At 37.8% G+C, this 14,378-nt stretch overlaps 3 protein-coding genes across 16 annotated transcripts in view; 2 read left to right on the forward strand and 1 right to left on the reverse strand.

The window, feature by feature from the left end:
- The window catches only part of ARL13B (ARF like GTPase 13B), a 33,625-nt gene that overhangs the window by 9,959 nt on the left and 9,288 nt on the right, over positions 1–14,378 (reverse strand). For all 14 annotated transcript variants that reach the window (XM_086883587.1, XM_086883585.1, XM_086883580.1 and 11 more), the window contains one exon: positions 1,056–1,161. In XM_086883587.1, coding sequence (XP_086739713.1) covers positions 1,056–1,161 — 106 coding nt within the window. The remainder of the gene's footprint in view (positions 1–1,055; positions 1,162–14,378) is intronic.
- Positions 3,910–13,543, forward strand: STX19 (syntaxin 19). The gene is made up of 2 exons (XM_023945284.2): positions 3,910–3,995; positions 12,117–13,543. The coding sequence occupies exon 2, from the start codon at positions 12,250–12,252 to the stop codon at positions 13,126–13,128; it is 879 nt and encodes a 292-aa protein (XP_023801052.1). The 5' UTR covers positions 3,910–3,995; positions 12,117–12,249; the 3' UTR covers positions 13,129–13,543.
- Positions 3,911–14,378, forward strand: part of PROS1 (protein S) — a 42,270-nt gene continuing 31,802 nt past the window's right edge. The window contains exon 1 of the mRNA XM_086883578.1: positions 3,911–3,995. The gene's annotated coding sequence lies outside the window, so the exon portion shown is untranslated. The remainder of the gene's footprint in view (positions 3,996–14,378) is intronic.

Here is a 14,378-nt window from a genome sequence, read left to right on the forward strand (position 1 = left end):
TGACACTGTCCAACAACAAGACATATTATTCCTCCCATTTGTTTTAATACTGTGTGGGGAAATTTAAAGATCCAGTGGAAAACTAACTAAAAGAATAAGAAGAAAGAAAAGGTTTTTTGGTCCCTGCCTAACTTTTTATCTTGTTTCACAACTTCTCTGTTTAAATTGACCCCAGGAGTCATCCTACTGAAGGAATCTGGGACCATGTTTATCTTAAAGAGCCTGGTAAAGAAGGTGTCCATTAGAGTATGGAACAGTATTAAGAGTGTGTGATCTCGTATCTTTCCTAATTACACATAAAATAGAAATAAAGAAAAAGAAGAGCATTTTACTGCCACATGTCAGAAATTAGGCAATTCAGATGTACTGGAATACACTAGTATCTTTCAGGTCTTTTTTTACTGAAAATTTTTCAAGAAAATATTTTTGGCACTGAAGTTCCTCAAAAATAAAACAAGGATGAACTTGTGATTTTAATTTTTATGATAGCTATATATGCATAGTGCAAAGTGCACTAACTGAAAGAAAGCACTCAGATAATCAGGACATAATAAACAGAGCTGTGCCCTGCTCTAACTCAGCTATTATAGCAAATAATATGTAGTGCTCAATAAATTTTGCAAATCTCCCTAATGAATTAAAATTATTTTTAAATTTTAAAATCCAAAGCTGAAATGGTTTTGCAAAAATGCCTTATTTTGGTTAATAACAGCATAACATTTATAATCTTTCAAAATGTTTTTAATGCCATCAGAAAAAGATTGTGGAAGTAAAGGCCTACCTAAGACACTGGTTGATTAAAACAAAGGCTTAAAGAAAAACTTCAGGGACTACTAATTTGGATATATTACTTGAAATATCGACCAATATTAAGGAGGTTTCATAAAGATTTCTGATTTTGGCTCCCCCACAATGACTTCCAGCTAGGTTTTTTTCTTAACAGGACAGTAAATACTACATCTAAATTTCAGTTTTATGCCATATAGCACAATTTCCTACCTCAATGGAAGCTTTACACAGATATGAGAAAATACAGCATCTTAAAATCTACTTACAATTTGACAGAGACACTTGTGTTCATTAACCAGCCTTTCCAGAGATAACGACTCGATTATATCTGCTTCTGACAGTGCTCCTTCTCTGTCCTGCTTATTTGCCAGCCTAGAGGGAAGATCAAAAGAAACACTCATCATCCTGCCACAAGAGAGACTCTCACATCTCCAAAAGCTGAGGAAGAAGGGGAAGACTGAGAAAGAAAAGATAAAATTCCTTGTTTCAGCTTTAATTATTTCTTCTACTTAATAAGCATGTTAGTCTAGGCACCATTTTCATCAAATACTAATGTTAGATAATCACAAAGGTGCTCAGTAATAATTTAATATTATTTCTAGAGAAAGCAATCACATTTACAGTAAAGAAAATGGACATAATAGACCATCCTGCTTTACATCTAAAGCAGCACAGGAAAATCTGTTAGAGCCTCTGGATGAAAGTTCACGGTTTTGCAACCTCCCAAACCATGAGCAGTTCCCTGTGTAAAAGTGCTTCAGGATCATCTCACTGCCTGCAACCCAGCATTTCTCTCTGATGCCAAACAATGTTTTGAACTTGCTCTTCCTGAGTAAAACTTGCAGTGTAGAGGGAGGGACCTGCATAAATGGCTCTAAAAACCTTATTTTATTAAATTGAGGAAAGCAAAAAAAACCCCAAAAATCCACATAGCTCACAAAGTAAGTATTCTGTAACATGAAGATCACTGTCTTGCCACTTATATATGATAGGAAACAGGACTCTAGAAGACAGACATTCATTTACGAGTATAAAAATACAATCCAACCTCATTTTGCACTTTCTACAACATCAATAATCCAAGCTAAGTGCTGCACAGCATTAGAAAATAGGAAATTTGTACTTGCTTCCCTCTAATAAAGGAATTCCACTCAAACAATGCTCCTCTAAAATTTAGCAACATTTCAATGACATGAGAACTCTGACTCAGTTTTCCAGATATGAAGACAAATGGCAGAAGGTTTTGGAACCAGACATCACAGTCCTTCCTCCTGAAATTTCAAGTCATTATCATTAACTCAAATGACTTTTAGGGAACTTAGGCCAAAGCTTGTACTTCGAATTTATGTTAATTCCTTGCTGGGAAGGAACAGTGGTAAGAATTCACTCCATAGTTACCAGAACTTGTCAGCACCTTAATTTGATCTAAGACCTTATTTTTCCATATTCTCCAGAATCCCAGTATGAAAGCTTCAGTTCTTAATTATTTTACTCTCAAGAGAATTTTCTGCATCAAAAACATTAAAAAAAGCTGTGTTGCATCTACAGCCCAAACCCCCACATTCTTTGTCACCATTACCTTCATGAGCTATGATTCATTATCTAATCTTTCATCTTCCTTTTCAAGAATTTGTTTATGAAGGAGACCATAGAAAAGCAGCTTCTCAAATGTCCAGTCTCTCTCAATCTTCACCATTCTTAACTATTTGTGGTCCAAACCATTCAAACCATTCACTTATTTATCATCATCCTGAGGATAAAAATCCCTATGTCCTACTGATAATCAAAACTTTGCTGGCTTGACCTGCAGAGCTGGAGAGAGCACAAAGCTCTTCTCCCTGCCCTTCCTTGATACTGAATTCCCACTTCTTAAAGAGAGAACTTCTACAGTGCTTTGTAAGATGTAGTGCAGGGATTCCCAAACTGCTGCTCAATGCATATACAGAACCTGTGGTATTTTCAATATGTTTATAAAACTCTGGCACTGCTTCTTTTCATCAACCAGCTAGAACAAGACTTGTCCTCTCAGTATTTAGCTATGAAACCAAAGTTAAACCAGGGAAAAACTGAGATGCAATGCAAGGAAGTAATTAAAAGACTGGAAACAATTAACTTCACTTTTTTTCTCCCCCACATAACCTATTCTGTTACTCTGAAAATCCTACTGTGCTGCCTCTTAGTCTCAAAAAGCATTCCTCAGCAGTGCTGTCAGTTCATCTAGATCTAATTGAAGGCAATATTTCTGAGCAGTGTTTGTTGCCACAGCCTATTCCTCCCTCACCTGAAGATTAAATAACTGCACTATTTCTGCTGCTCTTGCTCTGCACACCCTACAAAGCACAGCTGAAGCAGAATGAAATGCTGGTAAACTGCATAGCTCGGTGGCAGTTTGACACTAGCATTCCACAGCTTGCAGTACCTGCTGATTTTTAACCTCAAACACCTTGAAAGGTGTCATATTTGTCTTTCTGGTCAATTAGCTTCCACTTTCTCTGCAGCAATACTGACTGAATTCCAAAAATGTGGCTGAGGTGCTGTACCTGCAAAAGCAACATATCCAAATAGCTGTCTGTGCCTAATGTCCCCAGGAACTGAAGTGGTTTTGCTGAGGTCCGTCTACTGCTGGACACCCCTGCCCACTTCAGACCTTAGGTCAATCTTCTAAATGGAGTTCAAGTATTTTTAAGATACTGTAGAAAAATGCATTATTCTGCAGAGGCTTTTTTTCCTCCCCATGAACAGATCCATCTACCCTCAATAATTCCTTTTCCCTCCATGCTTTGGTACAGAAGAAAGCAAAGCCTGCACTTACACTTGTGCTTCCAAGGTAGGCACTGCTCCACTTGCAGCTTCTAAGGGGAGCTGCTCCAAGGCACTTCCTGCTGCTGGCACTGCAGAGGGATCCGCCTCCCAGCAGGGCTGGCTTTCAAACAGGCACAACCAGATTCCCCAGGCACAAAGTAATCAATTTGCCTGTCTCCTGCAGTGGCAGAAGGCAGTTTCAGTCTACCACTCCTGAGGATGATCACACTTGGACAACGATATAAGAATTAGAAGCAGGAAGAATGAAGGAAATACTTTATGGAATGTTGCTCAAGACACGTTCCTTAGGGAATATTCTGGAAAAATGTTTTTGGGACTATACTGAAGCTGAACCTCAGGAGTTCCTGTGTAAAGGATAAAAGCCACCATCACAGGATTCAGAGGTAAATACTCTTCTCTTAATGTTTCTAAATTTGCAAATGTCAGTAAAAGGCTTTCTAGTGGGGTTTAGAATGGAAATGTGTAAGTGTCAAGACATAAAAATAATGTATGTATGTCTGCTTTGCAAAGAGTTAGGTATTTCTGTGGGTGAATATGGACTTACAGCTCTGCTGCTCTTGCACAGGACCACCAAGGTTTGAGGCAAGTTTTATGCAAAAAACCCCTTTCTTTAGGGAATACATCAGTTACCTTAAAAGACAGACCTTGATTTTAATCTTCCAAGTCAGTTGAACTTCATATGTAGCAATTTTTTCATTTTTAAAAACCTGTAGGAGGTATATATCAAACCATACTTGAAAGCATAGCGGAGTGGCTGTTAGTTTATCATATTAAGTTTGCTGAGTAAGAAGCTTTCATCTATAAAATCATGCTTGGCTTATTTCAGTTTCACATAAAGTATATTTGAATTGTCTTAGTGTAACAAATGTACCTCATGCAAGAAATAAAGTAGGCACCTACTGCTTTTAGATCAAGTAGGATTTTTCTAAGCAACTGGAGAGCTTTTGAACTTTAAGAGTCACAGGAAACAATGTGAAAAGGGAGTGTTATGTGTGCATTGGCACAACTGACATCTACAGCTCAGCAACAATATTTCTCTTTAGAAGCCACTTCTGCCAGAGAAAAACAAAGTCTGAATGCTATGGAAGTTCCTTGACCTTTCTATAAAATCTCCACTACTGAGCAAAGAGGGAAAAAAACCCCAACAGAAACCAAACCACTATTAAAAGTTTACTTTGAGATACAAGATCCGTAAAAATGTCCCAGATATGCTACTTTTGGGGTTATATTTACTCAGAATCAGTGATCACAACCCCAACATTTTGGGTCAGATCTGCATAGTGTCCATCAAAACTAATGAAGAGCAAAGGATGCCTGAGGTCAAAATTACAGCATCAGAACTACTCCCATGATTGAAATAAACTGCAGGAAAATGAATTTTTATGAGAATGGTTTACCTAAGATCAAGAATTAGTCTTTAAGGAGACTTCAAGAAGCCATAGCTTTGAGGGATGGAATTAGCTGGGAAAACAAAGACAGAAGCTTTGAAATTAAGAGCAGTCTAAACAAGGGGAAAGAACAATGCCATATTCTTCCCTCTACAGTGAATCTTCTATTTAAAAATGCTGCTCTACCCTTTCTCCCTTTGGAGTTTTTTTTTCTCATTCATTAACCTTTTTTCTTGGGCAATCCTGTGGGCAGCCATCAGAAAGATGTTTTTATTCCAGAGAAATGAGGCCTCAGCTGATGCAGCATGAAAAATTTTGTCTCTTCATGCTTTGCTCATGTCAACATCCATGAAAGTCAAACTCCTGACCCACACGCAGGCAGAAATAAGTGACTTGTTTCGCTTGTTCCTTCTTTTTCAGTTATTGGCAGTTCACGAGCTTTTTGAGGAAGTCATGGAAAACAGAATTCCTCGTACTTTTAACAAATAGGAGAACAGACCAACAGTTTCAAGTGGCCCATGGAAGGCACTCTTGATGAAGTTCTGAGCCTGCTCTATCAGGTGATTTTTTTGCAGAGTGCCTTCCAAATGGAAGTGTTAACAGACCTTCAAGCACATTCTTCTTCAGCATTTCAAGTCCCTGCCCCTTCTGGGTTGCTGACAGCAATGACAAACCAATCAGTAGATTTTGATGGTTGACACGTGCCTCTTTCTCAAATAAATGGACTTATTTCAATTCATACCTTCAATTCCCATGCAAAACAGTACTTTGAATAGTATGGTGAACTATAATTAAAAAAAGGTGAATAAAGTACCACAAGATTATTGCCCTGCTCTCATGCAATTTCAGGGAGCTTGTAGGAGACATTTCTGAAAGTCAACATTTTCCCTAGACAGTTCCTCCAGGTCACAAATAAGAGAAGAGTTAAAACTAAGATTGCAAACTCCTCCTGTTTACAGTATCTCTAGGCAACTTCAGTCTCATATTAGCTTTTGAACATGTCACAAGAACATCAGCAGTTATAATTTGTTTCATTTTGTTAAGTGGCCTCATTCTCACCACAGGTCTGAATCATATTCCTATTTACTGAAAAGGTTTCTTGACACACTCTGCTATCAGTTCAATCCCACCTCTTGGTCAAACAGGCTGCAGCCAACAATGTCTGAGCTCACCTAAAGCAAGTTATGTTCAGCTTCCAGATGTGTAATTCCAAAACAAATGGCAATAAATGATATAACAATATATTTTTAGACAAGATTAAAAAAAAATTAATTGCTTTCTTATACTCTATTTCACCTTGATATATCAAATGCTAGGCAAACTAAGTATAGTCAAATTGCCTGTATGTTTTTTTTAAAAAATCCTACCTTACATTTATTACAGGCGAGTTCCAAGGCTGTGATAGGCAGCTCTGTGGTCTGACAGAGATGAAATGGGAATGTAAAGCAGGTGGGATGGTGCACAGCACAAATTCTGAGTCTGCACTTCTACTGTCAAGAAGACAAATTTCTCACACCACTTAGTACAATACAAAGCTACTGAGTTCAAACTATATCTTATTAAATAGAAACCATCCCACCTGTACTCTATCCTCCTGCAGCCCTTTCTCTTGCTACTATTTTATTTTCAAATACTGTTTTAAAATATATCAGTGTTTGAACCTTAACGATGTGATCTTTGGGCAGAGGAGATCATGACTTTCTTTCTAGGTTTCTGCAGCCTCTAGGTTTGTCAGGACTCTTAAAGAGCACTATTGACAGCATATCTCTGATTAAACAAGTGAAAAAATCACCATCAAAACATGAAGTTCTTACCAGTTACAGAGAATTAGCTGCAGACTAAGCGACTTGCAGAGTGAGATCATTGTTTTGTCAGTGAGGTGAAATGCCCTTCACCCTCACTGGGATTTATGTCAGTGCAAAAGCATGAACTCCTCACCTCCTATCATCCAAAGTATCAGCAGGAATGTCTGCAGACATAGAAATGCTGGTAGATACTTTTCCTCAAGTCTACATCTGCAGCCACAAGATCATAACAAAGATTTCAAAACTCCAAGGAACAAGCTCAGATTTGCAGCTGATTCATTGCATCTATCTTAGAACCAAATACTTCAGGAATAGCAAAACACCAACACAAGACAGCAACATCTCCTACAACATGACTGTGTTACAGATTTGTGGTCAAAGGCCCAAGAATATTTAAAAGTATTTTAAGTCTGTTTTCCCCCTCTCCATATTTCTTGAAAAACTCACTCCAGAGCAGCATGATTTGGTTACACTTTTCCAGCAACTTTAGCCTAATTCTTCCCCACCTTACAAATTCTTTGAATACTCAGGTCTGCTCTATTACATTTGAATTTCTTGGTTTTACTCAATATCCACATTTCTCCACCTCCCACAATCCATTTCACACTAATTAGAGAATTCCCAAGCTACCTTGCTTCAAATGCAGCAATTCTATTTCTGTACATACTGGTAATTTTGGTTTCCCTGGAAGTCTTGTGGCAGTTTTTACAAAGTGATAGGACAAGGCTGAAGAGTTTTAAATGCAAGACGAAAAATTTAGATCACATGCTAGGAAGGAAGGAATTCTTTACTGTGAGAGTGGTGAGACCGGCACAGGTTGCCCAGAGAGAAGTTGTGATCATCCCCTTTGCTGAAACTGTTACTGATTTTGCACTGTCATCTCATCTGTGGCATATTTTTAGGCAGGGTAAACTCTCTGCCTTTGGTATTTTCTTGCTGAACCACTCCCACACTTCCCACAAACAGAAACTTGAACTTACAACTATTTTTAAGTATGTTTTTCCAAGGACTTATTTTACAACAGAGATGCTTAAGGGGGTATTTTGATCCAATCACCTTGTGTCTCATAATCCTCGGTTTAAGCACATTTGTTTACAAAGTATTTAAGTTAAAGGAAACTTTTTAAACAAAGGAGAAATTAAATGTAACTTATAGCAAGATATCCTACTTTAGTTACTTCTGATGCATCTTTGAGTAACAGGGCAAGATTCCAGAACAACACCAAACAAGTTCTTTCTTTCCTTGTGAGAACGTGAGAGAGCACAAACTGAATTTCTACACAAAACACCAGCTTTTCCCTAAGACTACTATAAGGATTTTAAACTATATTCATTTAAATAGCGTATGTCTCTAATTTTTTGTTGCTAACTTAAGACACTTATGCAGTCATCAAGCTCCAGAGTACAACACCAAGATTTACTCATTGCCATTGTGCTTGGAAAAAAAGTTAGGTGGGTTTCTTGGCACCACATGACAGAGCTGTAATGTAATTTCACTGCAGTTTGGAAATGCATAAAAAAATAACAATTAAAAAAAAAAAGCTTAGGATTGCATGTAACATGAAATTCCTTTGGGACACATTGCCTGAAAGCATTGTCTACCTAGTGCCCTTAACTGACTCATAGCTAAGGGTCAGGAAAACAAACCTACCCTTATTTTTGGTGCAATCATTTAAAAAAACCCAAACAAAAAACCCCTCCCAAAACAACAGCAACAAAAAACGACTGACAAACAAAAAGCCAGAAGTTTCAGCAGAGGTAAGGAAGGCAGCATGAGCCAGAACACAGATCATCCATCTCAAAGAGCTCTTAAAGAAAGGACTCTGTTTCTTGATTGCCTGCAACTCCTCTTCTCTGGAAGAGAGTGCAGGATGTTAAAACTCAGGTAAGGTGGCTAATTGTATCAAAAGATCAAATAGAAACAGAGCCTTTGCTGTCAGGAATTTTAATCAAGGTGCTGAATAATCAAGATCTAGTGAACAAAAGCAGAAATTAAAATAAACAAGAGGCTTTGGGGTTAATTTAGGGACTGGGGGAAAAAAAAAAAACAATCCAGCAAAGCCAAATAAAAAGCCATTAAACCCAATTACAACTAGAAACAAAAGAGTTATGTACAATTAATTTTCCTACTTCACCCATCCAATTATGTCTTTTAACTTAATGTAGTCCAAATCTTATTTTAGGATGTAGGTTCCATGTTTCTTGGGTCTACTAATATCAGACAGATGGAAGAATATTCTATGTGGTTGCTGTGCAATTAAGCAAGTGGACCTTTCAACTTGCCTCTTGCCTTTTTTTTTAAGTTGAGAAGATAATATAAAAAATTTCATTTCTGTCAAACTCATTATCTTTGAAGTTTGGACTTACTTTATCATCATGACAGATTCTAATGGTGGTCCAGCTAGTAGGATTCCCCTAGTCAGTGTGCTGAGATAATTGTCTTTATCAAGACTTCTCCATCACAAATAGCATCTGTTTAAATGGAGAGATTCATATAACCCTGTTCCTGAGGAACAACACAGCCAAGTTATCAGAAGGCAAAGACTCTTGCAATACCCTTAAATCATATTTGACAAGGATGTGAAAATTGCATTTCTGAACCTGACAAGTATTTATAGTTATATACAAAGATGCTTCAAGAAGAAAAAACTTAATCACCAATGGGTTTGCATGATAATAACTGCAATGGGCAGTGAATGTAGGGGCCACACTAAGTCACTGGAGTGCTTTCAGTCCACATATTCCATTTATTCCACTATAAAGAATGGGCATGTTTTCCTTTTACTGACAAAAACGTCAAGGAAAATGAAGTGCTTTCATCTCAGTGAAAAGAAAAACAGGATGTGCCCCTATATACAAACACGTAGGACAAAACAAGGACTCAGTAAATGAACAGAGATTGTTGTGGAACACTCAAGAAGCCAAGCCAACAATTTCCAAGGTTATCTCTGTCATGGAGACATCCTCATTTCTTTGAAACCAGCATGTGTTCCAATTGCCAGTATAATCAAGTACAATTATTGGCAAGCCTGTTCAGTAGCAGACTTTGAAGGCAAGCCCAGCAGCAGAGAGGATATGAAACTAAGATTCAATTGCTTACATTCCAGTCTTTTGAGAGACTGATCTTTAAAAAAAAATAAAAGATCTCCAGTATTTTCTGCTCACTCCTTTGATATTTAACAATATTTGCAGATTTGTTTCCCAGTTCTGTGAGGCTCTTCCCTCCAGCCCCAAGGAACACAGTTATTTCAAGAGCAATCCACCAATTCTCTTAGATACAAGAAATTCTTGTCACCTCATAGCACAAGCATTAATGGTGCCCTTAGAACTTGCACTTAATCCCAGGTCTGCCCAGCCCTGCTAAATTAACATGGGTCAACAGATGTGTGAGGCTGGACTAGAACAGATTTTCAGGTCACTTCTCTGAAGCCCTGTTTAGCAGCCCTGGGTCCTTTCACATGCCCCCAGCTGAACTTTCCCTGTTGGTAGCAAGCAGCCCTGGAACATTCCTGAACAATGTTATCTGGGAGAAACTGCCTGACTTCTGCCATGGGGACATCCACTGAAAAGTTCAGCAATGTAGAGGCATTATTGTCATGAAATTTATAAATTTTGCATCTTCCCCACCCCAGAATAATGTTCTTCAATAAATAACTTGCACTCTTGTCTGATCACAAGTCTCAGCACATTACTGTAACTTCCAATGATTGCCAGACTTTTGAGATTGTCTTGATGTGAAGCAGCAAACACTAAATTCAAACATTATGGTGTAAAAAAGGAGTAAGGAAAATCCACACTAGGGTAGACTATCAACATTCTTTCTCATGACTAACCTCTGAAGCATTTCAGGTTTTGTTTTTCAGCTAATCCTCCTGCAGAAAGCCAGATTTCAGTCTGTGAAGACATGTCCATAGTGCTCAACTACATGACTTACACAAAAATCTATTCAGAGACTTTAAATATGCATAGGGGAGCAGAGATACCACAGAAGCATCATTTGGAACTGTTCAAATAAAAGAAAATCATTCGCATATTGAAAGGGTACCGTATAGACCTTTTGCAGCTTCTAAAAATGCATCTTTTGGATACTATTAAAAAATTCTACATTTGCTTGCTAAGAAAAAATAAAATCTCTAGAATCAGGGTTAAATAAGAGTTGCACCTATTTAATGCTGCAGTTTCAGAGAACAGCCCTAAAAGCTCTGAAACAGCCAGGAGATAACACTGTGCTGTTTAACCTTTATGCTTGAACAGCCCTTTGAAAGACACACATCTGATTGAACCAGAAGACCCTAAGTAAAAAAATCCCATAATCTTCCAGTCCTGAACATGTTACTTCTTACTGAAATTTTCCATTCTTGATCACAGTCCAAGGAAATAATTTACATAGAGTTTCAGAAAAATACCTTCTTCCCTATGATTAAAAATAGTTGAACTTAGTTTCCATTGGGTGTGTTTTAGAAAATATCTTGCTCTTAATTATCTCTCCAGTAAAGCTTGCACAACAGCTAGGGAATAAAACAAAACTGTATCTGCTTTCTGTTAAATAAGAAACACCACTGAATTGTAGCCCACTGTGATTCACAATGTGTTCACAATGTACATCTGCATCAATTTTATGAAGAAGGTAAATGACAGTGTAAGAGTAGGTAACAGTAATTGAAAGAATGCTTAGAAAACCTTCATGCTGCCACATTAGTGATATGGATTCAACACCTCAAAAACTCAAACATAAAAAATCAATTGATTTTCATGCTAAAATTATTTGAGTTCTTAAATGATGAGATTCCTGTTGTTCTGTTTTGTTGTAGCTAACTGTTTCAGTTGCTATCTAACTCTCCAGGCAAGGAAAGGCAAGGAAAATGGAGAAAGGCTTTTGAGTGTGGCCAAATTAATAATCTAAATTCATGCCATAATGCTGATTCCTTACAAGGTCTGTCTCAATCTCAAAAGCAAATATTTCCTACTCAGAACCCAAAAATGGAACAGCCCCACTCACTTCTATTTCCAGAAAGATTTATAGATTGATTAGTTTTCATCAAGTAAAGAGTAACGATAAAATAATTGGAGTTACTCCTCTCTTCCTCCCCAAAATAAAAGTCCTCTCCACACTTCTCTGGTCCAAGTTCTGTGCTCAAACTTACCACAAAATGACCTTGGGCTACAAATCACTATTTATTCAGAATACTCCCCACTTCCAACTCATTTCAACTTTTACTTTGGTGCAGAGGGAAGTAGCTCTAAACTCTAAAACTGCTTTTCATATATACATGTAACTACTAACATTGATTGTTGTTACATTTTGATTACAGTGCCATGAAACAAACCAAACAAAAAAGATACTGGAATTAACTTCCTGTGTTGCAAGAGGGGGTAAAAAAAACCTAACAAAAAAAAAAAAGCACCAAACAAAAAACGCAGGAAATAATCCTGACCACATAAACCATGAAAGATCGTCTGCAAGAGCTCAAATTGAGGGCTAAGGAACTACAGATAGCTGGGGAAAACAATGGTGCAACTGTACAAGAAGAGGAGCAGGAGGAGTTTGAACAGCAGGCCATTATTTATGAAAAAGAGCCCATAACTGAAAGGCACTTGCACGAAATCCAGAAGCTTCAGAATGAAATTAATAATCTGGTGGAAGAAGTCAATAAATTCAGCCAACAACAAAAAAGCCTCGTGTCTTCAATGAGAAGATTCAGCGTTCTCAAAAAGGAATCTAACGTAGCAAGGGAAATCAAAATTCAAGCAGAACACGTACGCAAATGTTTGGATGAACTGTCAAAAGCAGTGAGGAAAGCTGAAACTGAGCAGGGGCCAGCCCGAGCCACGGTGAGGATCCTGGCAGCCCAGCACGCCTTCCTGTCCCACCGCTACCTGCAGGCCATGCTCTCCTACAACGAGGCTATCACCGCCAAGCAGGACAAGTGCAGGACCTTCATCCTCCGCCAGCTTGAGGTAGCTGGGAAAGAGGTGTCTGAGGAGGAAGTCAATGACATGCTCCAGCAAGGAAAATGGGAGATTTTCAATGAAAATCTGCTCACTGAAGTCAAGATTACTAAAGCTCAGCTGTCAGAGATTGAGCAGAGACACAAAGAACTGATCAATCTGGAGAACCAGATCAAAGATGTGAAAGAACTCTTTATCCAGATCTCAGTTCTGGTGGAGGAGCAAGGGGAGATGATCAATAACATAGAAATCTGCATGAACAACACTCAAGAATATACTCAAGTGTCTAAAGAAAAGTTTGGGCTTGCAGTCAGGTATAAAAAAAAAAACCCTTGCAAAGCCATTTGCTGCTGGTGTTGTCCGTGCTGCAGATGACACAAGAAATGAACTGCTTGAAATACCAATGGTTCCTCCACACCAAACTGACCTTGGAAAGCACTCTTGGGATCCCTCAACTGCTTCACTTTTCTTCACACCTTCCCTTCAGCACAGCTCTCAGGAAAAGCTGCATCCATTTGTCAAAAGAGAGTAAAGAATTTTACGGTTTTCACGGAAACACGTGAACTACAGGAAAGGATCAAAGGATAAAAGTGACGCTTTTTGGTTCTTCTGAACTTCTTCAAAGTTTAGAAGTTCTAAAGTACAGTTTGGTTCTTCCACCTAAAACAGTGTGACAACAAACTCCCTGTGCTGTTGGGAAGCATTGAAAATACTGTTAATCTCAAAGACAGGATTCATAAAAATGTTTTATTTACTTTTCACAAAATAATAATAAGTATTTTTAATTGTCTTGGTTTTTTTTTAGCATTTATATTTACTTGCTCTAATTCTAAATGCTTTTTTTCCCCAGGAATCTGAAATTCTACAAAAACAAATCCACACATGAAGTAGACACCACTAGTAACAATCCAGAATGGGATGCATAAACCAAACAAGAGGTCAGAAAACTTACCAGGAATGTTTCAATACTACCTCTATAGGAAAAGTTCATAAACTTTTCATAAACTGGCACAGAGATATTTATATTATTCAGCTCCACAGGCAGAGCCCTACCAGGATAGGGGAATATGATCTTTAATTACACACTCACAAGGCACATTCTTAATGCTGCCTGTCTTAAATACACAGTCACATCTGCAGTCTCACTTTTGCTAGCACAAAAATTAACAAACAAATTGAATAAAAAATAGAACTCCTTCCTTACACCCCCTACTCCTCCCCCATAATCTAGAACCAGAGAATGATTTAGGTTAGAAGGAACCTCCTGTAACCAATTCCTTTTGGAACTGAGTGGAAAATAGCTCTCCATACAATTTAACAGACAACAGCAATGTAACAGAGACAAAAAAAAGTAATTTCCAAAAGAAATTAAAAAAAGGAATTCCACACTAAAAACAAACAGCAAACCAGAAATGTATTCCTGAACTGCTTTGTACTGTGCAAGGACAGAAGCAATACCACTTTATTTGGGTAGTCAGAGAAGGCATAAGAAACTGCAATTCAGCAAGACACTGAGTGAACTGGATGTTTTTAGTTGCATGTAGTGGGGAAAAAAATTAATCTGCTATCAAGTCATTTTCACATCGTGGTATTTAGAAATATTTGGATTTCCTCCATCCCAGATT

Source organism: Cyanistes caeruleus, chromosome 3, assembly GCF_971803275.1.
Source record: "Cyanistes caeruleus chromosome 3, bCyaCae1.hap1.1, whole genome shotgun sequence".
NCBI classification, from domain to species: domain Eukaryota; kingdom Metazoa; phylum Chordata; class Aves; order Passeriformes; family Paridae; genus Cyanistes; species Cyanistes caeruleus.